This window comes from Acomys russatus, chromosome 5, assembly GCF_903995435.1.
Source record: "Acomys russatus chromosome 5, mAcoRus1.1, whole genome shotgun sequence".
Classification (NCBI taxonomy): Eukaryota; Metazoa; Chordata; class Mammalia; order Rodentia; family Muridae; genus Acomys; species Acomys russatus.
In genome coordinates, this window is record NC_067141.1 from 11,823,728 (window position 1) to 11,848,727 (window position 25,000).

The 25,000-nt window shown below is 45.1% G+C and overlaps 1 protein-coding gene across 1 annotated transcript in view; it reads left to right on the forward strand.

The window, feature by feature from the left end:
* LOC127188790 (deleted in malignant brain tumors 1 protein-like) overlaps nucleotides 1–25,000 on the forward strand; it is a 114,228-nt gene that overhangs the window by 71,594 nt on the left and 17,634 nt on the right. Inside the window, exons 32-55 of the mRNA XM_051145095.1 lie at nucleotides 227–277; nucleotides 1,178–1,216; nucleotides 2,011–2,322; nucleotides 2,827–2,850; nucleotides 3,513–3,560; nucleotides 4,940–5,254; nucleotides 6,044–6,088; nucleotides 6,646–6,960; nucleotides 12,534–12,605; nucleotides 13,185–13,259; nucleotides 14,504–14,542; nucleotides 16,020–16,058; nucleotides 16,930–16,962; nucleotides 17,059–17,097; nucleotides 17,274–17,307; nucleotides 17,405–17,451; nucleotides 18,926–18,961; nucleotides 19,696–19,731; nucleotides 19,838–19,876; nucleotides 20,460–20,498; nucleotides 23,152–23,187; nucleotides 24,467–24,502; nucleotides 24,601–24,639; nucleotides 24,955–24,999. Coding sequence (XP_051001052.1) covers nucleotides 227–277; nucleotides 1,178–1,216; nucleotides 2,011–2,322; nucleotides 2,827–2,850; nucleotides 3,513–3,560; nucleotides 4,940–5,254; nucleotides 6,044–6,088; nucleotides 6,646–6,960; nucleotides 12,534–12,605; nucleotides 13,185–13,259; nucleotides 14,504–14,542; nucleotides 16,020–16,058; nucleotides 16,930–16,962; nucleotides 17,059–17,097; nucleotides 17,274–17,307; nucleotides 17,405–17,451; nucleotides 18,926–18,961; nucleotides 19,696–19,731; nucleotides 19,838–19,876; nucleotides 20,460–20,498; nucleotides 23,152–23,187; nucleotides 24,467–24,502; nucleotides 24,601–24,639; nucleotides 24,955–24,999 — 1,833 coding nt within the window. The remainder of the gene's footprint in view (nucleotides 1–226; nucleotides 278–1,177; nucleotides 1,217–2,010; nucleotides 2,323–2,826; nucleotides 2,851–3,512; nucleotides 3,561–4,939; nucleotides 5,255–6,043; nucleotides 6,089–6,645; nucleotides 6,961–12,533; nucleotides 12,606–13,184; nucleotides 13,260–14,503; nucleotides 14,543–16,019; nucleotides 16,059–16,929; nucleotides 16,963–17,058; nucleotides 17,098–17,273; nucleotides 17,308–17,404; nucleotides 17,452–18,925; nucleotides 18,962–19,695; nucleotides 19,732–19,837; nucleotides 19,877–20,459; nucleotides 20,499–23,151; nucleotides 23,188–24,466; nucleotides 24,503–24,600; nucleotides 24,640–24,954; nucleotide 25,000) is intronic.

Consider the following 25,000-nt stretch of genomic DNA (forward strand, 5'->3'; position numbering starts at 1 on the left):
TTATAAAAACTTTTTTTGTAAAAGAGAAAATTATATTCTAGTATTCATTATCAGGACAGAATGGACCTAGAAACTAGGGTGGTGAGTTGGGATCCCATCTTAGACCACAGGTGGGATACATTGGTTTCTTCCCCAAATAGTTCAAATAAGCAAGCTTACCTGCAGGGGGCTTAATAGACTGACGAGAGGTGACAGTGACTTTCTACTTTTCTTGTGTCTTTCATAGGCTCTCTGTCCCACTCAGCACCATCATTTCCTGGGGATGATATGATTTCAGGTAATGTCAGCTGTTCTTGATTGATTATATTTGGCTGTCACTTGCATTGTCAAAGTCACACTGGGAAGTAGGGTAGAGGTTTAAGGGCCAAACATCCTGTCTTCAACATCACTTAATTGAGCAAATCTCTGAACGGTCTCTGTTTCCTATTCTGGAGTAGCGATGTGGATGGTGGCATTTGCATCCTCAGGCTATGTCAGGATTAGGAGACTGTCCTTGTGCCAGAGGGAGAGGTTGGCACAGTGCTTGGCTGTTGACAGAACATGCTATGTAGACATCAGCCATTATCTTCTGACCAGAGCACTGTAAGAGTTCCCCTCTGCACACTGCTTTCTCCCTGGCAGAACTAAGAATGAAGAAGCCGAAAGCATTAACTTTTTCATTCGCTCCTGGCTCTTTGGGGGTCCAGTAGTTGCCACATTTCAAATTCAGTCAACCGTTCTTCAGGGCAAGTCTTTAAGTGCAGAGTTCAACATGCGGAGAAGAGTTGAGAGAAAGCACGACCCCAATCCTTTAGAGGAATAACCTGCAATTCTGGTCTCAGAGGTCCCCCAAAGGATGCTGTTTTGGTTTGGTTTTTTGGTTGTTTTTTTGTTTTGTTTTGTTTTTTTGTTTTTTGTTTTTTTTTTGTTTGTTTGTTTTTTACTTTAAACTGTATCTGTTTTTTGAAATGACTGTTAACCCAAGCTCTGATTTTATTGGGCTTATAAAGTGGTTTGTATTCACTGTGTACATCGATTGAGGGATAGAAGGATTGTCCTTTACAGAAGAAAAATGCTGGGAAGGAATGTGGTTAGAAGCTGTCTTTAGATAGTCCTGAGGGTGGAGAGCCCACTAGAAGTTGATGAAGAGTTGATGACGTTGTATAATTGTCTTCTTTTGCTTTCCATCTGCCTTTAGCATGGCCAGTAAAGCAGCCAGAGGTGACTACGTCAACAGGTAACCTTTTCTTCTCTCCCCAGTTGCCTTTTCCTTTGCAATGTTTGAGCCCAGGTTCCAGCATTGCTGGAGGAGAGGCAATCTCTGCTGAACACACTGTCTATCCCCAGCCCCCTCCCCAGCTCAGGCTGGCTCTGTTGATGGATGCTACTGAAGGGAGAACTGGAAATGCCTGGCCCACCTACAAAATGTGGGACTAGAAAATAGTTCAAGAAGCAAGAATGATTTGCAGGGGGTTAGTGTAGAAGCTTGTTTCTGGGAAGGCTTAGGGTGCCATACTATGCCTACCTAGCCCTACCTAGGAACCGATCTTGGCTGTTTTCTGACTTTTTATTCTTTTCTGACATGACAACCTTTGAATACGGACATCAGCATGAATTCCCAGGAGCACCTTGATACATTGGGTGCCCTTGACCCTGGCGTCTAGTGTTACCATCCCCTGATCAGTGTACACACACACACACACACACACACACACACACACACACTTCTTAGGGAAGCTCCTCCTGAAAAAAAAAAAAAAACTTTTGAGTACCAGAAACCAAGATTATCAACTTGCAGTTAGAGGACCCAGGGCAAGTTTCTGGTCCAGCTGGCCAAGGACCAATCATTTCTGTACCAAACACCATCTTGAATACACATTGGCTAGTACCAGGGACAAAAAAAGGGAAGTGGGTTTGCCATCCTTTACTGTCAGTTCATGACCATCACCCCTCCCCCAGGAAATAGCTGCTTTTTCTAGCTGTCTTTGAGGATGAACTATTAAGGGGATTATTCTCGGATTACCCACCAAGGTCTGGACCTACGGCTGGTGAACGGGACAAGCAGGTGTGAAGGCCGAGTTGAAGTGTACTATGCCAACACCTGGGGCACCGTGTGTGACGACAACTGGTCCATAGAGGATGCCCATGTGGTCTGCAGACAGCTTGGCTGTGGTCCAGCTTTATCCGCCCTGCCAGGCACCACTTTCAGTCCTGGGTCAGGCAGCATCATCCTTGATGATGTCAACTGCACTGGAAGGGAGTCTTCCTTGGCACAGTGCCCTCACAGGGAATGGCTCACCCACAACTGTGGGCACCAGGAAGACGCTGGTGTCATCTGTTCAGGTAAGGGAAGTCCATCCTAGACCAATCATAGGGCTGCCCAAGCTATGCCTGAGTGCTGGCACACATCAAGCCTGCCCCCACGGTGAGGACAGTGAGTTTCTTTGCCAACATTGAAAACTATGCGGCAGTAGTTGGAGTGTCTGTTTTCAAACAGAGGGTTGGAAGAGATTGGTCAGCCATAAAAGAAAGAAAATGGTAGTACTAGCCTCATAGGGTTGATAGGAGTTAACAAGACAACCCTCGTGCAATGTTTAGTTGAGCATCTAAGAAACACAAAAGTGTTAGCTGTTGTAATTTTTGTTAGTAAGATTAATGCTGTCATGATCACATGCCCAGGTTTTTAGGGAAGTAAAAGCCCACAGTAGAGGGGATACCCTAGGGTGCTTAAGAGTTGCTCGCACCCAGCTTCCTTTAATTACAATTAAATGAAGACCATGCCCTTTAGGCCACTTCTCCATCATGGTTTCTAATATCTACCATCCCCTGTTTTCCTTCTCTCTGTAGACTCTCCGGATAACGGACATCCAGGTATCTGTGAGTTCATGAGTACTATATTTCCTTCCTCGTGACTAGAGCCTACCAAAAGGGGTTTCTCTTCTGAGTTTTAAATCTTTTTGACAATTCCCTGAGATCTGGAATGTTCTAGAAGATTAAGACCCAGGGATGTTTCCCAGTCCCTGGGGGCCTGGCATGCACCCAGAGAACAGGTGTTCTGGACAATGACATATTAGTGTGTCATTCTTCTGCACACAAGCACCTTGTTTCAGCAGGAAACCCCAATACCAGCTTCTGACCCAAGATGTCCATGCAACAGAGACCTTGGCAGGCCAAGGAGTGCAGGTGGTCCTAGATGAACCCTGCGGGTGGGGGGGGGGAGGTGCGTGGCTCATTCTCTATTATCTGCTGCCTACAGTTGGCACCTGGGATGGAGCTGACGGCCTGACAATGAGCCCCTACCACAAAGTCACAGCTTCACGATGCGAACATGAATTATTCTAACTTAGAATAATGAATACATGTGCATGAGCCATTATCACACTTTAAATGACAACTATTTGGTCAGCCACTCAGTGGGGTTGTTGAAAGGCAAGCTCACTTATATGATGTAGGTGACACTTGAGAATGTCAGATTGCATTTTGTTTGCTTAGAACGTGCTTGTGGTGACTCTTCCCCATTCTTACCTGTGCAGCTGCTTCAGCACCCAAGGAGGAACATCCACATGGTTTCCACCCGATAGGTACGGCCTACTCTTAACAGTCTGTGAATCTCTGTGCTGAGGCTGTTTGTGACTAACAGAAATGAAACAAACAAGGCTGGGGAGACAGGTCAGTAGGGAAAGTGCTGGCCATGCAAGCACAACGACCTGGTTCAGTGACCAGAACTCAGGTATGGTGGCACATGCTTGTAATCACAGTTTGGATCACATGGAGACAGATGCCTGGGAACTGCTGGCCAGCTGGTCAAGCCAAATCATCCAGATCTAGGTAAAAATAAAAGACCTTGGCTCCAAAACTCAAGAGAGATGGTATCCTGAAGAATAAACCTGGGGGTGACATCTAATCTAGTCTACACACATACACCACAGAGAGAGAGAGAGAAAGAGAGAGAGAGAGAGACAGAGACAGAGACAGAGACACAGAGACAGAGACAGACACAGACACAGAGAAGAGACAGACAGACAGATTAGAGAAAGAACATTATTTTCATGGCCTTAGTGCTACATGACGAAGAAGCGTATTAAGCTTGTGGCCTGTGGCTTCTATTATGCAGGTCTTTTCAAGGACAGAGCCAGTTAACCCACCCACCTCAGTCGCAACGTCTGATGTTCAAAGGCTGAGTTTCACACTGTCCTCTAGTGAAACCCCTGGAAAGAGCCTGCCACAATCCTGAGGGCTCAGACTCTGAGCATCAACTTCATCTGCTTTAGTCAGGGCCCTTTTCCTGGTTAATTCCCCCACATTGCCTCAGGGATGCTCTATCCCTCTGATAAATACTTTACAGCCTTCAAAGTTCAAGTGGCGAGCAACTAATTTTATTTTGTAAATCACGTCCTATCTGAGAGACCCAAGTTAGAAACGCAATCTCAACTCTCAGCATGTGGTCTGTCATTTTCAGTTTTTAGAAAGCAACTTTCTGAAAAATGACCCTAAGAACAGTGAGTCCTGGGAAAAATGGCAAAGGCCTGCAAACCCCAGTTGCTTGAGAGACTGAAACAGGAAGATTGCATGTTCCAAGCCTGACTGGGAGTGAGGTCTAGGTCAGCCTAGGAAAATTAGTGAGACTCTTATCTCAAAAGAAATGGTAAGAAGAGAGCTAGGGAAACAGCTCCTTGGGAGCATAGTTCTTTTAGGTACTTTTATATCTTCCTCGGTGCTAGCCTGTGGCCTCCATTACGCTAACAAAGCTGCCAAGGACAACAAGCCAGCATACATGGAAACACAATCAATTTCCAGTACAGAAAGTGGTCATATGTGTCTCCCACATCAGCACAGCCCTTCATAGACAGGCATGTATCTGTCACCCCAGCAGCACACCAGGCTAGGACTCTCTAGCTCAATGCACTGCCCCCTTGAGCACTGAAAGATCCTCAACTGACTTGACCCTTGGCTCCTGCAGATCTACATTTGGTGAGACTGGCTGATGGGAGAAGCCACTGTGAGGGCCGAGTAGAAGTCTACTTCAATGGGACCTGGGGGTCTGTGTGTGATGATCTTTGGAGCATACAGGCCGCCCAAGTGGTGTGTCAACAATTGGGCTGTGGGGTGGCCCTGGCAGCCCCCAGGAGCAGTCTGTTTGGCGATGGCTCTGGCCCCATCTTCCTAGACGATGTGAGGTGCTTGGGCACAGAGACCAACCTGGGGCGCTGCCACCACCTCGGCCTGTCTGTGCACAACTGTGAGCACCGTGAAGACGCGGGAGCCATCTGTTCAGGTACCTTTATTTTCCTCCCAAGCAACAAACCGGGCAGAACAACACCGAAGGGTACAGGGTTCCTGCTGAGGCAAACTTGTCCAGGTTTTTGCATTGAGAATCCCATGATCCTCAAGCACATTGGATTCCAACAGCCAACAGCATTGGTCACCTCAGTGTCAGGAAATGAGTGCCCATCATCCATTGTCACAGCCTGTTCCTCCAGGCCTTACACACAGAAGTCCTATAAGCAGTAATGTGTCTGAAAGCCAGAGTGATGGATGCCTTGTGTAGAGTAAACAGCTGAGAATGGTCCTTCTGTGTGCGTCAAACTCCTAAGTCCTCCTGATATTTCAAACAGCTTAGCAATGCAAATACTCTCCTCATTGCATTGCCCATGTTGAGACTCTCTTGCCGCGAGAGACAACTTTAGGTAAACATTCAAAAAACTTGACCAAAGAACCCTGTGGAAGAGGGAGAGGAAGAATGGTAAGAGCCAAATGGGTCAAGGAGACCACAAGAACACCACAGCATCAACTAACCTGGGCTCATAGGGGCTCATCGGAATTGACACTCAGGGAACCTGCATGGGACTGTCATAAGCCCTCTGCACGTAGGTTGTTCTTCTTGTGGGACTTATAACAGTGGGAGAAGGGACTGTCTCTGAGCATTTTGCCTGTTTTGGGGACCCTTTCCTCCTACTGGGCTGCCTGGTCCAGCCTTAATATGAGGGGCCTAGCGAGGATTCGCTCCCACTTGGCTTGTGGCATTTTATCCACTGATGTGAATGCTTCTAATTTTTCCTTTCAGCTGTTGGTGTTGCCTCAGCTTTGACAGAAGTGGCCCCCACAGTTGGTAATATTCTCACTGCTTTCCTCGCTACCTCCTCATTATCAGATCTTTCTAGGGATCTGCCCTCAGTTTATAGTTTGTACTCTTTCTGGCTACCTAGAGCTCAGCCTTCCTAGGATGGCAAAGGAGAAAGTGAAAACAGAGGGGAGGCTACTCACATGGACTGTTAACTGCTTGCGTTCCCTCAGCTTCTTAGATGATTTTAACTTTGAACCCGCACCAAGGGACTAGCTTGGTCTAAAAAGAAAAAGACGAAATTTGAGTTTGACATATTTCTTACCAATGCCTAATGGGATTTCGTGACTTGGATCCATGGATATGGTTATCATTGTAATATCTGTAACATATTTTTCAGTCTGGAGATAAGAAATTAGGATTAGCCAGAGAAAATAACTCTGTGAACCTAGAATCATTAATTTGGTGCAGTCCTGTGGGGCTTAGAGGCAGGAGCACCAGAGTTCTTATAGTTCTGAGATTCAGAGGGATAGCATTAAGAATTAAAGAAAAGCCCACCATGGTGCCCATGACACTCCAGAACTAGGCTCTGAATCTCCCCCCAGACCAGCTCACCATCAGGTTGGTGGATGGAAAGGACCGGTGTGAAGGACGAGTGGAAGTTCATCATAATGGCACATGGGGCACTGTTTGTGATGACCTTTGGGACATCGAGGATGCCCATGTGGCATGCAGACAGCTGGACTGTGGGGAGGGTGCCAGTGCCCTTGGGAGTGGCCATTTTGGAGAGGGCGTGGGGAGCATCTTCCTGGATGACGTGAAGTGCCAGGGCAGTGAGACCTCGCTAGGCCAGTGCCACCACCAAGGCTTGTCTGTCCACAACTGTGGTCACCACGAAGACGCCGGTGTCATCTGCTCAGGTACTTGCTGCTGGCTTTGCCAACGATTCTTGGTGAGGATACTGGGAATTAACTTGGGGACATTTGGATCCTGTTGGGGTCTGCTAGTTATGCTCAAGTCCTGTTTCAACATTCTAATGCTTGCTGGGGCAGCTGTACATAATGTTTAGTACAACAGCCTCACTGCCTACCCTGCTCTTGCTTCCGGGATGCCAACCCATGACTCATGGCCTCCCTCAGTACGCCATGCTTGACACAACACCCATAAGTTCCCTTTAGAGCCTACAACTCTACTTTCTTTAAGGACTCTCAAGGTTTTCTGTCCACTAACCACTACAATAGTGGCATGTGGCATCTTCTGTATATTGTCTGTTCTGAGGCCTGAGGCTGACTCTTAGTACTGGTCTTGAGAAGTCTATGAATACAATCCAGTTTCCTTTTGATCTCTCATTTGGGATGGTTTCCTGTTGCTTTGTTTCCTTCTTTCTTCGTTTAATTCAGCAAACTTTATTGATTATGTTTTCTTTAGCTCTACCCCAACATAAAGTAAAATAGAGAAAAAATCAGATGAGATGAAAATAACCTTGGACAAGTGTCTCTTAAATAAGGCCAAGACTAGGATAAGAGAATTTAAGTCATGTATCAGTTTATTATATATATATTCCCTTTCCTTTGTAGATTTTACTTATCCTTTGACAATTTCAATCAATATTATCTTGATTGTATCTATCCCCTATTCCCTCCTCCTATTTTCCATGAATACCTGGATTCCACTCAACATGTCCTCCTGGCTCTCCTTCTGTGTCCTTTCCTTTCTGCTTTCTATTTTCTGTAACTCACTGAGTCCAGTTAATGCTGCCTGCTGGTGTATCAGCTGATCTTGTCAGCTTGATATTCTGCAGATAACCACACCTGCAGTGAGTCACGAGGTCACAGCCGTACCAGGCCAGGAGGCACAGCGCCCCCTCCATCTTCCAGCTCCTTACATTCTTTCTGCCCCCTCTTTCTCAGTGTTCCCTGAGCCTTGAGGGGGTTGGTATAAATGTCCAATTTATAGTTGAGCACTCAATAATCACTCACTCTCAGCACTTTGAGAATAAGAGTCTGTGTTGACTGCTTGTTTAATATATATTTCATGAGCACGTGCTGTGATGCATGCAGAGCTCTCTAGGCACTGGGGATGCGACTACTGGATACAAAAGTATCTGCTCCTGTGTTTCAGAAGGAGGGCTGCAATCACTTATGCAGTTCCACTATGATAGGCTATGAACAAACTTGACTGAAGATGGAATCTGGGGTGATAATGTGTTTTATTGCTGTAATGCACTGTTTTCTTCCAGTGTTCAGACCATTCAGCATGGTGTTGCAATCCTAGTCAGTATTATCAATGTAAGGGTCAAACTAAGAAGGTGCCTAGTAATTTGCCTCTCTGCAAAAGACATCCTCTTCATTGTACCAGAGAGGTGGCCTTCCAGAAGAACAAGCTGATCTCTAGACAATGAACATTTGTCACTTCCTGCCTTCATACATCCCTGTCTCTGTTTCAGTCTTAGTCAAACAAAACAAAACAGCAACAAATCCTGCTCTTTGATTTAGTTCCACATCCCAGAAGCTGTCTGTTTAGGATTTTATTTTATCTCATGTATCAGCTTTCTAAATAAATATGATCTCCTTAAGTTTCTGTTTGTTTTTCCATTTCAGCATCAGGGACAGAAATGACAACTTCACCTGGTAATATTTCTTTCCTTTTTCTTTCTTTATTTTTTTTTTTTTTAACTATTTTCTCTAAGTCAGATATGTATAGGCTGCCTGATCTGTAATTAAGGTTCCAGTTTGTAAATCAAATGAAATGACAATCTGTGACTTGGTGGAATGTTTGTGTAAAATATACAAAGCCCTGCATTTGATCCCAGCATGGCATGGGGCTGGTAATCACATATCTTTAAGCCCAGCACCTGGGAAGTAGAGGCAGGAGGATTGGCTACAAGTGAATTTGAGGACAATCTGGACTACATGAGATTCTATCTCCAAAAAGTTATGTATGAAAAGAGAAACTGCACCTAAATTCCTATCAAGTAACAAGCTGTTTCTTCAACTATTAACAGGAGTACACTGCACTAGAGTGCTTCTCTCAATTGCAATATAGTGTGTCTGCTCTGTTCCCTTTGTCATGTGCATGTGGACATGTGTGTGTGTGTGTGTGTGTGTGTGTGTGTGTGTGTGTGTGTGTTTGTGTAGGGGGGTGTATAGGTATACCTGTGCTTGTGGAATCCAGAAGTTGGCATCAGGTGTCGTCCTCCTCAGTCACTCTCCATTAGGTTTCTTGAGGCAGGGTCTCTCACTGAACCAAGCTGGCTGGACAAGGAGCTCCAGGGATCTTCCTGTTTCAGCCTCCCCAGGGCCAGCTCTTCGATGCATGCTGGGAACCAAACCCCAGCTCTTCATACCTACATGGCAAACATTTCTCAACCGAGCCATCTCCCCGGCCCCTGTTCCCTTCCTTCTGGTGTCTGAGGTAAACTACTATGGCATAGCTTCATGCATACTGTCTCAGAGTTGACACATAGTGTCTTCAGCCAGTTTTCATTCTTTAGTAATCATCGTAAGGCTTCAGACATCTCAGACAAAACTCTGGTCTGTGTGTTCATAAAATAATGAAGAGACACGTGCTTCCAGTGTGTTTTACAAGACTGAACACCAGTTCAGTAGTATGAAAATAAGAAGGAAGGAACACCACAGCTGGATGTGTTGGGATCTCTCTTTTGAATACAGTCTACCAATATATTATTATTATTTTGATGAGTCCTATAGTGAGAGAGCTTTTGAATTTTTGGTTGAGCCCTATTTGCTCAGATTTCTGTGACTGAAAGGAAACCTCATGCTGTACCCTGGCATCCCCTGGTTTATGCTCTGGCTCCAGCATTAGCCATTGAGTGATGGTCCACAGGACCCCTTACTGCTCAGAGTTGCTGCCCCTTCATCTGCAGAACAGGAGAATAAAAAGTCACTTTAGAGCTATGTCCTGGGGACTGAGTGGTCTACGTTGTTCAGGATGGAGCAGTGGGAACTCCTCATGGATGTGTGTACTGCTGTGTGCTGCGTCCACCAGCTCTCTTATATAAGCCCCTCTCACCTTACACACTCTAGTACGTTTCCTTCCACATGACAAGTTGGGGCTCATAGTAGAGCTTGTGTTGATGAGCACACACTTAAATAGGTTGGAGATATTCCACCCAAGTTCCCTCTGAACCATAAACAGTTAGGAAAATTGTACGTCATCCATATTTCCAAAATCACAAAGCCATCTTCTGGGCTTAGTAAATATTAACCTTGAAAGGAAATCAGACAATGAAAACAGTTCCTTCATTTTGCATTGAACCTGTGATGTGTACCCAAGTGTTCCAGGCCAGGGCAAACGAGGTATGACACCATTGCACCTCAGCATTTTACAGGGGCTGAAAGAAGCTTCAGAGACCACAGAGACCAGAAGCCCCAAATGGGGAACACATGAGCCCACTAACCCACTTAAGAACTGAAATTCACATCACGCAGTTTTGCCTATGAGTACTGAAGTTATCTTTAGCTCCACCTTTTTCTCCTTTTCAAATTTGTGTGTAGTCATGTATCTTCATTGCACAGGACACTGGGTTACTTAAAGACACTTCCACACATGCACACATTGTGCACAGCATGTCCCGTCTCATACCATTGGCCCTCCCTTTTCTTACTCCCATCAGTCTCTTGGATCCTCTGAACAGATTTGCTTCTATTTTCATATCATACGGACACACATGACTTTATGCATCTATATAAAAACGCACGAACCAGAAATGAAGGAAGACACGGTATCATCTGTCTTCTTAAGACTGGCATCTTTCCAGCTGCACCCATTTTCCTGCAAATGCTACAGCTTTGTTTTTTGTTAGCTCTACATTTTAAAAGGAGAGGGTCTTATACAGGAAACCACACATCCAACTATTTTCTTCCTCATGGCAGAGGCCAAACACTGGGCTTCATACAAGTTATTTGCACCCAAGCTACAGAATTCTAGCTTGGGCACCCCACCCCACCCCCTAAAAAACCCTCAAAATGCCCAATGGTAATGTGACTTTCACTGGGACAGCAATTTGATGAGGCTATGCAGAGACGGCTGCCCTGTATATGAACACAGGTTTTTCCATTTCCTCCTCACCCTAATGTGTGTCCAGGTTGTAGGTATCTCCATTTTGGTGTCTCTCAGAGTTTGCTGTGCAGACAACTCACTTGGGATTCTGGTAAAAATGCAGATTTGCATGCAATGGTCTCCATTTTTCCCTTTTTCTTTTATTCTACAACTGTGAATGTTTTGTTTACATGAGTGTCTGTGTACCGTGTGTGTGCCTGCTGCTGGCAGAAGTCAGAAGAGAGCCTCAGATTTCTCAGAAATGGAGTTATGGGTGTTGGTGAACCATTATGTAGGGCTGGGAATGAGACATAGGCTATCTTCAAGATCAGTGAGTGCTCTTAATGGCTGGGACATCTCTTTGGACCTTGGAGTCTGGATTTCTAAGAGCGGCTCATAGACACCGCTGGTGTGCAGAGTGGACCTTCCCATGCAGTGGCTGACGTTCTGAGATTCCAGGGTCACGTACTCTCTTACACAGATTCTGGAAGCCACGTCTCGTGGCTCTAGCCCAATATACTTACTACCTTGACATTGCTCATTTCTTCTAACTTTATGAAACATAGAATGAGGGAATCCAATAGGAACAAGGCAGAACCACATGTGTTAGGACATATTTGTGTGGGAGGGGGTCATTTACATTTACAAATCAACTTGATTGGCAAGGATGGCATTTAATTACAATTTTCTTACGCTGCTGGTTTCAGTAGCTCCTACCTCAAGCCCAGCTATACTTTTGTTCCTTACAGCTGGTAAGTTTTCCACTCATTTTTCTAATCACTTCCTATCAGGGATGATATGATGTTGAAACTTTACCAAGCTAGTATGATCTTACTCCTGAAATAGGCAAGATTACAGAAGTAGACCAAGAAGGGCTCTATGCAGCCAAGCCAAGATCCCAAGTTCAAATCCAAATGCTTGTATTCATGCTGGGGCATTCCACAAACCTCTCTCACAGCCTGTCAATGTGTTGTTGCTGTTTGCAAGGCCTTAGCATTTGGGTCTGTTGTCTATTAGGAAAAGAAAAGATTAGAAGTGGGGTATAGGGACCTGGAGGGCTAGCTCCATATTGACAATGGCAGGGATGCTATTAGATGCTTCACCAGCCAAGGTGAGCAAAAATGCCCACTTACTCCACTGTCCTTTGAGACACCTCTGCACTGTATGGGAATCTGGAGTGATACTCTTCCCAGTGAGTGCAAATCATTCACGTCGCAGGATTCTTCTCAGGAAAGACTTACAGCCTCACAGTGTGTGTGCTTTGAATTTGGATGTTTAAACTTACTCAGAAAGACACAAAATAACTACTCTTCATGTCAGTTTCCCCAACAACAAAGGTAGACTGCAGTCAAGGCGGGGTGGAGTGGAACCAGAAAAATGAATGAAAACATCTGCCTGGTTGGCTGATGCTCACCTTTGTGTTTTGTATCAGGCATCACTCCGACTCTTGATGAAGGAACTCCTCCTTCTCCTGAAAAGGGCCTCTACCCACCACACAGCACAGGCAAGACAGCGGGGTGGGGGCAGTGAGGGGGGTGGAGGTGGGAGGGGTAGCCATGACATTGGCCCTATAGGAGGACAGGCTTGAGGATGGCTGTCATTGTCCTTGTGCAGAGTACATCACCAAACCAGACCCAGCACCAGGAACAACGTGTTAGGAGGATAAGTAGACAAGTAGGGAGCTCCTTGGCCAGTTCAGAATTTCTGACAACACATGCATGCATGCTTGTGAGCGCACACACACACACACACACACACACACACACACACACACACAGCACAGGCCCCAACACACAATGCCCCCACATACACATATGTTTCCCTCATAGCATTTATCATCACAGCAATTTTACAACTCCTTATGAAATATTTTATCTTGTCTGTCATCCCATGAAATAGGACTCTTTCTGAGGACTCGAAAGATATTGTAGTTTTGCTGACTTTCTCTCCAATACTAGCCCAATGCTGGCACAAAGGAGCTTGCAATCACGATAAGTTAATTAGCTAAATGAAAACCTATTGCCTATGCTCCATTTGCTGGGTCATTAGTAGGTTTTGACAATTTACCTCTTCATATTTGCAGCCTTTTTGACAACTCATACTCCAGTAAAAGGAAATGCTTCTCCTGATAAGAACCTCTACCCACCACACAATACAGGTAAGATGGTGGGGGTGGGGTGGGGTGGTGGCCATGACATTGGGGCTATTGGAGGACAGGCTTAGGGGTGGTTGTCATTGTCCTTGAGTAGAGTGCCTCACCAAACCAGACCCAGCACCAGGAACAACATGGTAGGAGGGTAAGTAGAGAGGTGGGGAGCTCCTTGGCCAGGTCAGAGTTTCTGACAACACACACATGCACGTGTATATGTGTGCACATGCACACACACACACACACACACACACACACACACACATTATCTATCTATAACTACTCCAATGGGTAACTTAAATGTTCTTTTTGGTTCTGGGATACTTGCTCAGACAAACAACCATTTACATTGGTGTGTCTCCTTGACATTCACTCAGCATTAGCGGGCATCCAGTCTCTATGGTGTAGTTTAATCTAGCGAGATGGGAGCTCATTTGTTGTGCTGTATTTAGAAAGAGGACCTGTTCAATGCTCATACTGACCACAATGAGAGATCAATTAAAGAACATTTATTTCATTTGTGTAGGCATGCAGCATAGGTGTATGCAAACACCTAATTATCTGTTCATGTGCACAGCACGTATGTGTACATTTGCAGACATATGTAGACCACAGAGCCATCTCAGAGGTCTTCTTCAGATATGCCAACCACTTCCTTACAAATGGGGTCTCTTCTTGGCCTGGAGTTCACCAGGGAGGATATCCCACCTGGCCAGTAAGCCCCAGGGATCCACTTGTGTCTGCCTCCCCAGCGCCGGGATGATACATGCACACCGCCATGCCTGGCAACATATGTGGGTTCTAGGAATCTACATGTTTGTCCCCCATGCTTGTGAGGCAACCGCTTTATCCTCTTGAGTCATTTCCCAGCCCAGACACTCAGGTAACAACTCCTGTTCTCTGGGTTTATGTACAGACTCGTCTTTAACCTCGGCAGAAGAGGAGACCTCCTCTGGTAATGCTTTCTCGCTGTCGTGTTTTGTTTTTTCCCTTTTCCTGTAAAATATTGTCCCCTTCCTATTAAGCCAACGAACCAAGTGTGCCTCCTCCTCTTTTGTCTGCAGACGCATCTTCACCCTCAACAGAATCAGTCCCCCTCCCCCACATTGTGCTGTTTCTTATTGGTCATGCTGTGCATAGGAGATGACCCTACTTAATGATCACATGGGCCACAAAGTGAAGGCCAATAGAGGGACAAGGCCAGCGTCGGTCTGCTCATTTTAAACACCTCCCATTCTCTGGTTTCTACACAGATACATCTTCAGTCTCGGCAGAGGAAGAGACGTCCTCTGGTAACATTTTTCAGTTTACATCTCTCAGTTTAATGTACTCAGTGCTTGTAATCTCTCTGTTTGAAAGGTGGCTGTCAGTAAGTTTCTTTGTCTCTTTGTTTATTGCTACTACTCCAGTGTCAGCAGAAGCAACCTCTCCAGCTGGCAAAGTCCCCCGTAGTGTTGCTTAAGTAAAGGGATGTGTTTGTTTTTAGTGGTGTTTATTAATATGTTTAAATCAGATATAATAATGGGCTTCATTTTGACATTTCATATATTTGTACATCCTGTATCTTTATCATAATTACTCATCTATCCTTTTTTATACCCTCCATCCCACTCCTGCTGATACTCCTACTTCTGTGTGTGTGTAAGTGTGTAAGTGTGAGTGTGTGTGTGTGTGTGTGTGTGTGTACTAGTGAGTATAAATTGGGCTACTTAAAGGAGCCTGGGGAGGGAGTTACTTAGAGGGGTTATTTGTCAATCCCTTCTTAGGCATCACTTACTGCCTATAGCCCCTCAGAGATGGGAAGGGACTCATAAGTGGTCCCCGCGCCATGACAGAACAATAGTGTGGCCGATCTTGTGCAGGTCTTGGTGCAGGTAGTCTGAAGTTCCAAGAGACCCAGAGGCACACCATGCCCTGCAGACGGCATGCCTTTAAATCGCTATGATCCCTTCCCTAGAACTTACATTCTGTTTTGGTTTTGAAGTTTCTCATTTTTTTTTTTTTCTTCTTCATATGTAGCATGCGTTAAGTGAAACTCATGATCAACCCAACTCCTCTTCAACAGTGTTCCCTGATCTTGGAGGGCATGACGTAGGCCCTCTTAAGGCTGAGCATTTAAGTCAGCTCTCATTAGCACTTTGAACAGCTATGAATCTTTGCAATAACTACCACCCACTACAAAAAGAAGCTTCTCTGACCAAAGCAGAAATCAGAACCAATCTATGGGTATAAACACAATTATTTAGATGTCAACTTGACAGCCATATAAATTCCATTTAGAGAAATAACAGCAATACCTTTCCCACTAGACCCATAACCCCCTATACTATGGGCCCCTGACCAGGATTACAGTACAAGATTCCTAGAGAGTAGCCTCAAATCTAAGCAGAAAAGAGTTGGTTACCTCCACAACAGTCACGCCACTCTTACACCAAGGGGTGCATCTTGCCTGGCAAATCAATTGTGTAGCACGCAGGCTTCACAGTGGAGCAAGACTGGTGATGACAGTGCTTCCCCAACAGCCTGCATAATACCACCCAGCACTGTGAAAACTAGCTAGCAAGAAGAAAGCGTACAGCCCAGCTCCACCTCGATGTCTGCAGACCCAGCAAGCAAAGTGTATGGCGTCTTCATCAACAGAGATGGGTTCCTTATTTGCCATGTCATATTTAGAAAAGTAATCCGCTTAATGATCATATTGGCTACAAAGCAGGGATCAAATGAGAAGACACTCATTTCAAAGCATCCTGTCTCTGGGTTTATACACAGATGCATCTTCAGCCTCGGAAGAAGACAAAACATCCTCAGGTAATTTTTTGACTGTTATGTTTCTTTAATACAGTCAGAGATTTTCTTCTTTCTATTTGGCAATTGATGCTAGTTACATTTCTTCTACTTTTCATACACACACACACACACACACACACACACGCGCGCGCGCGCGCCTTCAAATTCAGAAAAAGCAGCTTCTTCAACTGGTAACATTTCCTATGGCGCTATTTAACTAAAGAGCTATTATTTTTATTTGTCATGTTGTATTTAGAAAATGAGCCTACTTAAGGAATGCAATGACTCCAAAGACATGATCGATGAAAGACACTAATTTGTTCTGAGTATATGTGTGTGCGTCCACACGTGAAGGTGAATGAGAGCGCACAGAATGCTATTGTATATAGAGGCAGGAGAAGAACCTTGTGTGTTATTCTAAGGAATATCACCCACTTCCTTTAAGACAAGATGTTTCAGGTGTGGTGGCACATGCCTTCAATCCCAACACTTTTGGGAAGCAGAGGCAGGTGGATCTCTGTGGGTTCGAGGTCAGCCTCATCTACAAAAAGAGTTCCTCCAAGACAGCCAGGGCTATTACACAGAGAAACTCTGTCTCAAAAAACAAAAGAAAACAAACAAAAATCCAACCCAAACAAACAAACAAACAAACAAGATAAGGTCTTTCATTAGCCTGGAGCTCACTAAGTAGACTAGAGTGACTGGCCAGCAAGCTACATGGGTCCTCCCGTCTCTGTTTCCCCAGTGTTGAGATTACAAGCACACACCAGCACTCCAAGCATTTTCACTTAACTCCTGGGAATTGAGCTCAGGTTCCCCAGCTGGGCCATTCTTCCAGCCCAAGACACTAATTTAAAAGCATCTCATTTTTTTTTTCTGGGTTTCTACACAGATGTATCATCATCCGCAGAAGTGACCTCCTCTGGTAATGTTTTCTGCATTCACTTGAATGAAATGAGAGCTTTTCTTCCTTCTAACTGGTAAGCGATCTGGATGTGCCTCTTCTTATGTTTGTCTACAGAAGTTTCTTCAACCTCTGCAGAAACAAGTTCTTCAAATGGTAAGGGCCCACGTTGCGCTGCTTAACCAATGAGATGAGTTTCTCTTTTGTCACGTTGTATTCAGGCAGGGAACCTACCTAATGGGCACTCTGACCACAAAGGAAAGATAGGGAAAACACCCCAAGTGCTGTCATACTCAGGGTTAGAGCACTGTGTTCTCTGGGTTTGCACACAGATGCATCTTCAGCCACAGCAGACGAGACCTCCTCGGGGAAAGTCTTTGGACTGTCAGATTTCTTATGAATCGGTCTTTCTTTTTCTGTTTGGAAAGTGATCACACATACATTTCTTCTTCTTTTTGCTCATAGATATGTCTTCAACCTCAGCAGAAGAGAAGAGTGCAGAGCCAACGGGTAAAGTCCTTCACTGGGTTTAACTAATGAAAAGTGGGGTTTGTCTTTGAGGATTTTTATTATCATGTATTGATCATTCATTGAAGGTTTAATTATGACATTTGCACACGTGTGTGTGCTGGCATGGCCTTCATCACTCTCTCCTGTTCCCTCACGCTCCCTAGTTTTGTTTCTCTTCCCAGCTTGGCCATCTTCTAGTCTCATGTCTTTCTTTCATGAACTGATCAGTTTAATTAGGTTATTAGAAGAGCCCCGGTCAGAAGTTTTTTGTTTTGTTTTGGTTTGGTTTGGTTTTTTGCAAGATTGCTGGCCACTTACCAGGGGCCACACGACTGAGGACCCTGTCTCTTTCTCCCAGCCTCTATCCACTGTCTATAAATCCTCATTGGAGGGTGTGGTCTCATGGGCTCCTCCTCCCAGCCTCCATCCACTGTCTATAAATCCTCATGGAGGGTGTGGTCTCATGGGCTCCTCCTCCCAGCCACCAGCCACTGTCTATAGATCCTCAACGGAGGGTGTGGTCTCATGGGCTCCTCCTCCCAGCCACCAGCCAGGGTCTATAGATCCTCAACGGAGGGTGTGGTCTCATGGGCTCCTCCTCCCAGCCACCAGCCACTGTCTATAGATCCTCAACAGGGGTGTGGTCTCATGGGCTCCTCCTTCTCCGTGGTGGAATGATAACGCCAAGCCTGCTCTTGTGCAGATAATCAGAGCTGCTGAGAGTTCAAGATCCCAACAACCACGTCCACACCTGTCCACCCTTTGCTCAAATCCATAGTCTCTTCTTGCCACCCTCTCACCATGATAAGTCCTGACACTTGGAAGGGGCAATACAGATGTCCCATTCAGTGGTGACTTAGCATTAGTATTTTGCCCAGCTGTGAGTCTTTTCAGTAACCATCAACCACTGCAAGAAGAGCTTCTCTGATCAAAACTGACAGCTATACTAATCTGGGGGCGGGGGGCGCATAAATATAAGCATCCCCAAGAAAAGCTGATGGGCACACATGTCCACTTAAGCAATACCACAGAAGTAGCTTCCCCATGAACACATTTCACATCTCCAGGTCACATCCCTTGTATGAGGGTAACCTTGAGTCCAACCAGACAGGAGTTGGTTACCGCCATACCAGTTATGCCATTCCTGTGCCGCTGGGCATATCTTGCCTGGAAGGTCAGCATTGCAGCGTGCAGGGTTCACAGCTGAGACGTGCTGCTGATGGCAGCTCTTTCCCTGTAATCTGCACAGTACCACCCATCACTGTGAAAGCTAGCCAGTGGGGAGAGAGCTTTCTGCTCAGTTCCAACCTTATCTCTCCGTGTCCTGCAAGCAAAGTGTGTGATATCTTCAGTAAGGGAGATGGTTTTGTCATTTGGCGTGTTGTATTTAGAAGATGAACCTACTTAACAATCATGCTGGCCACAGTGAAAGCCACCCGTTTTAAAGCACCTCGTTCTCTGGATTTATACAAAGGCACATCTTCAGCCTCAGCAGACGATACATCTTCTGGTAATGTTTTTTTTGGACTGGCAAATGTTTTAAACACAGTCAGAGCTTTCCCTCCTTCTGCTTGGTAAAGGAATCCAGGTATACTTCCTGCTCTCTTCATCTACAGCTCTTTCTTTAAGCTCATCAAAAGCAAGATCTCCAGTGGGTTAGTTCCCCGTTGTGATAATTAATTAAGAAGTTTTCTTATTTGTCATGTTGTGTTTACAAAATGAGCCTACCAATGATCACAAAGCAATAATCACACACCCACACACACACACACACACACACACACACACACACACACACAGGAGTATCCTTTGATTATGTGTGTGTGCATGTGCACACACGCACACATATGTGCATGCATTCATGTGTTACTCAGGGGCTCTTGTGCCTATGTACACATGTTGGTGGAGGCTGGAGGGCAATGTTGGGTATCAATTTCAGGAGCACCACCCATCTCCTTTGAGATAGGGGCTCTGATTGGCCCAAGGCTCACTAATTAGGCTAGAGTCACTGGCCACGGGTTCCACTTGTCTCTGCCTCCCCAGTGCTGGGATGACACACACACACACACACACACACACACACACACACACACACACACACACACAGCTCCAGGTGTCTTTGCATGGGTTCTGGGAACTGGCTCAGATTCACAGGTTTTCAAGGCAAGTGCTTTACCTACTGGGCCACGCTCTCAGCCCACGATGCTAACTTCACACCTCCCTGTTGTCTGGCTTTATACACAGATGCATCTTCAGCTTCTGCAGAAGACACCTCCTCTGGTAATATTTTCTTCCTGTCATGTTTTTAAGTTAAAAAAAAAAAATGTCAGCCCTTTCTCTTCCTGTTTGACAAACTATCTAAATATATATTTCTCTTTGTTTATAGAAATGTCTTCATCCTCAGCAGAATCAAGCTCTCCAACTGGTAATGTCCCCAATATTCTCTTTAGCTGAATGAAATTCATTTCCTGTCATACTGACTGCAAAATAAAACCCAACAACAAGAAACTCATCTTTCATGTGTTTATGGACGCTGTGTTTGTGTGAAAAGTATGGACACCTTTCTTCACGTTTGTGGAGGCTGGAAGACAAACTCAGATGTCATCCTCGAGAACACTTTGTCCAATTCCTTTGAAGCAGTGTCTCTAGTTGGTCTAGAGATCTCTAGTTCGGCTAGAGCGACGGAACACAGGGCTATAGGAATCCTCCCCAGTGCTGGGAATAGAGTATGCACAAACACTCCCAGCATTTATATGGGTTCTGCAAGTTGATCTCAGGTTCACATATTTGTAAGGTAAGCACTTTCCTAACTGAGCCATCCTCCCAGTCCCCTGTACTAACTTTAAGGCACCTTATCTTCTGGGTTTACATACAGTTGCATCTTCATCAGAAGAAGATGCCTCCCCTATAATTTTTCTGCCTGTCGTATTTCTTAAATACAGCGTAAGCATTTACTCTTTTGTGTTTGGCAAATGACCCAGCCATGCCTTTTCTTTCTTTGTCCATAGGCGTTTCTTCAACCTCCGCAGACTCACACCTTCCAAATGGTAAGGTACTCCAATGTCCTGCTTAACTAATGGAGACAGCTCTTATTTACTCCGGCAGATAGAGACAGAAAATTTATTTACTGGCCTCATGGACTATAAAGTGAATGAAAACTACCCCCAGTGTCCTTCTACTCATTTCAAAGTGTCCTATTCTCTGGGTTTACACACAGATACATATTTAACGACAGCCGAGAACATCTCCTCTAGTGATCCTTTTATCGCGTCATATTTCTTTTTTCATCATATTTCCCCTTTCTCTAGTTTTTAACATTTTTATTTATACTTTCTGAGTTTCACAATATGCACCTCCATCATCCCCCATCCCTTCATATAACCCTCTGCCCTTGCAACTCCCCGCCCCCCCACACACACAAATGAAAATAAACAAAACAAACAAATAAAAACATCATCGTGGAAGCCGTAGCATGTCCCAGCATGCGCCACCACATGTCCTTCTGCCCGTACATCTTTACCTGCAAATGTTCATTTCAATGAACCATTGGTCTGGTTCGAGGCCTCTGACTTCTGCTGCATCATCAACCCTGGAGCCTCACCAGGACCCCTCTCAGATATCCTGCTGTTGCCCTGTGTCATGGAGATCCTGAAGCTTTGGATCTGCAGGACTGGGCTTCTCATGTGCTCTGGCAGTTCATAAATGAGGTATATGTTGGGGTACACCAACTCAAAGCCCTGGATGTAGGGATGAGTGGTAGCTGAGCTGGGCAACCCTCTAGCTCTCCCGCACCCACACCACCAGGACATCACATTTTTTAAAAAGTGAAACACAATCCTGTTTTTTCCACTTCCTATTTAAAATGACCACACATACATTTTTAATATTTTATTAATTTATTCATGTTACATTTCAATTATTATCCCATCCCTTGTATCTTCCCATTCCTCCCTCCCTCCCATTTTCCCCCTACTCCCCTCCCCTATGACTGTGACTGAGGGGGACCTCCTCCCCCTGTATATGCTCATAGGGTATCAAGTCTCTTCTTGGTAGCCTGCTATCCTTCCTCTGAGTGCCACCAGGTCTCCCCCTCCAGGGGACATGGTCAAATAGGGGGCACCAGAGTTCTCACACATACATTTCTTCTCTTTGCTCATAGATATACCTTCAACCTCAACAGAAGGGGAGAGTGGAGAGTCAACTGGTAATGTCCTTCACTGTGTTGTTTAACATGGAATGCCTTTTTTTACACCTTAATTGTGTGTAGTGTACACGCACATGTATATGTGTATACACGAGTGTGGGTGTCCACTACCGGAGATTTTGCATCCAACTGGAGTTGGCCTTACAGACAGCTGGGAGCCACCAATGTGAGTGCTGGGAAGTGAACTCGAGTCCTCTGGAAGAACAATAAGCAGTTTTGCCCATAGAACAATCTCTCCAGCCCTTCTTTTTTCTAAAATTAACACTTAATTAGACATGGTAGTAAATGGCATTATGAAATGCTCATGATGTACTTAATGTATCTTGATGATGTTCACACCTAGGGGTCTCTGCAGCCCTCCTCACACTACTAACCCTGTTCTCCTTCCCAGCAAGGCCCCTCTTTTACTTCGGCGCCTTTCGTTTTATGGACCAATGAGCTGATTTGGATTACTGGAGAGGCACAGTGGAGAAGTTATTTCTGAAAGCATCGGCAACTTAGCAGTGGCAGTGCCGCCGAATCACTGTCTCTCCTTCCCACGGCAATCAGTTGCTGTGTAGACCCTTAAGCAGTGGCAGGCTTTATGACAACCATTTTAGGCTCAATGTTGGTCAAGTCACGTGCAGGTGATTACAGTGGCAGAGAGGTCAGGAGTGCAGTTGTACCACTCCATACCCAGGAAATAACATTCCACGGCACTCCATCACTGCCTCCAACTTCTACCCTTGCTTTATTTTTAAAGTTTTTTTAAATACGTTCTTCATAATGAAGTATGACTCATTAGAGCTAACAGTAAGCATAAGTGAATTTTGTGATAAGCCTGCCTGCTCTTGCACGGCGTTCGCCGATCTTGGAGAGGAAGCAGAGGCGTCCCATTTAAGGCTGAGCACTCAAGTCACTCTTTATCATCGTTTCGATCAGTTAGGAGTCTACACAGCAACTACCACCCATTTCAAAAATGCTTCTGTGACCAAAGCCAAAGCCAGCACTAATCAAAACACAGTTTCACAGCCGTGTCACGTCCATTTAGCTTGGCCCCTAGAGTTTATCGCCTCTGGTACCATAAACTTTGACCAGGTTTCAGTACAGAATTCCCATGGTGTAGCCTCACATTCATTCAGAAAAGAGTTGGTTACACCTACCACAGTTCTGCCACTCTTATACCAGTGCACGTATCTTGCCTGAAAGGTCGGTATTTTACCCTACAGTGTTTACAGATGAGAAATGCTGATGGTGGCAATTCTTCCTCAACACCTTGCATAGTACCTTCCAACAGTGTGAAAGCTAGCTAGTAGGGAGTTCGCTTACAGCTCAGTTCCAGCTTCATTTCTGCATGTCCTGCCAGCAGACTATCCTCAGCAGTAGAGACAGGTTTCCTATTTGCCATGTTGTGTTTAGAAAATTCATCTGCTTAAATCATCTTGGCCATGATACAAAGATCAATAAAAGATAGTCATATTTTATTAAACCACCCTGTTCTCTGGGTTCACACACAGATGCTTCTTCAGCGTCAGCAGAAGGGACCTCTTCAGGTAATGTTTCCAGTCTGTCACATCTATGAATGTAAGCAGAATTTCCCCCCTTTCCATTAGAAAAGTTATCTAAGTATGCCTCTCTTCCTATGGATATATGGCTATTTCTTCAAGTTCGACAGAATCAACCCCTCCATCTAGTAGACTGCCACATTGTGCTGCTTATCCATGCAGGCAGCTTGTCATGTTGTATTTTAAAAGTACCCTAGTTAATTGTCAAAAAATTTAAAAATCCAAAAATACCTATTGTGTGTGAGTGTGTGTGAGTGTATGTGAGTGTGTCTGTATGTGTGAGTGTGCATGTGTGAATGTGTGAGTGTGTGCGGGTATGTGTGAGTGTGTGAGTGTGTGTGTGTGAGTGTGTGTATGAGTATGTGTGAGTATGTGAGTGTGTGCGGGTATGTGTGAGTGTGTGAGTGTGTGTGTGTGAGTGTGTGTATGAGTATGTGTGAGTATGTGAGTGTGTGCGGGTATGTGTGAGTGTGTGTGAGAGTGTGAGTGTGTGTATGAGTGTGAGTGTGTGTAGTGTATGTGTGAGTGTGTTTATGAGTGTGAGTGTGTATGAGTTTGTGAGTGTGTATGAGTTTGTGAGTGTGTGTGGGTATGTGTGAGTGTGTGTGAGAGTGTGAGTGTGTGTATATGAGTATGTGTGAGTGTGTGTAGTGTTGTGTGAGTGTGTTTATGAGTGTGAGTGTGTATGAGTTTGTGAGTGTGTGTGTGTAGGTATGTGTGAGTGTGTGTGAGAGTGTGAGGTGTGTTATGAGTGTGTGCGTGTGTGTGTGTGTGTGAGTGTGTTTATGCGTGCGTGTGTGTTTGTGAGTGTGTGTAGGTATGTGTGAGTGTGTGTGAGAGTGTGAGTGTGTGTATATGAGTATGTGTGAGTGTGTGAGTGTGTCTGAGTGTGTGTGTGTAGTATGGGTGTGGGTGTGAGTGCATGCCTGCTCAGATGCCTGGCACCTGTGTGCATGTGCATGTGGCGTTGGCGCCCCCCGTTGCGTACTCCCCTCCTCAGCACCACCCATCTCCTTTGAGACGGGGTCTCTCATTGGCCCAGAGCTCACTAATTAGGCTAGAGTCACAGGCCACTGGCACAGGGTTCCTCTGGTCTTTGCCTCCCCGGTGCTGGGATCACAAGCACACACAACTCCAGGCATTTTTTGCAACGGTTCTGGGAATTGATCTCAGAGTCACTGGATTTCAAGGCAACTGCTTTGCCTACTGAGCCATGCTGTCAGCCCACGTTATTTTTACAGCTCCTGTTTTCTGGCTTTATACACAGATGCATCTTCAGGCTCTGCAGAAGACACCTCCTCTGGTAATATTTTTCTCCCGGTCATGTTTTTAAGTTTACAATGTCAGCCTTTTCTCTTCCCATTTGACCAACTATCTAAATATATTTCTCTTTATCGATAGGTATTTCTTCATCCTCAGCAGAAGCAAGCTCTTCAAATGGTAAAGCCCTGTATTGTGCTACTTAAACTTACGAAGCAAATTCATTATTTGCTGTGCCGGATTTAGACAATAAACATATTTTATATTCACAATAATCACCAAGTAAAGTGAATGAAAACTACGCCCTATATCATCTACTCACGTCAAAGCACTCTCTTCTCTGGGTTACACATAGACCTTAAATCACAGCAGAGAACATCCTCTCTGGTGATCTTTTCAACCCATCACATTTCTTAAGTGAAACACAATCGCAGTTTTTCCCCTTTCTGTTTGTAAAGTGATCGCACATACATTTCTTCTTCTCCTTGCTCATAGATATGTCTTCAGCCCCAGGAAAAGGAAAGAGTGGAAAGACAAGTGG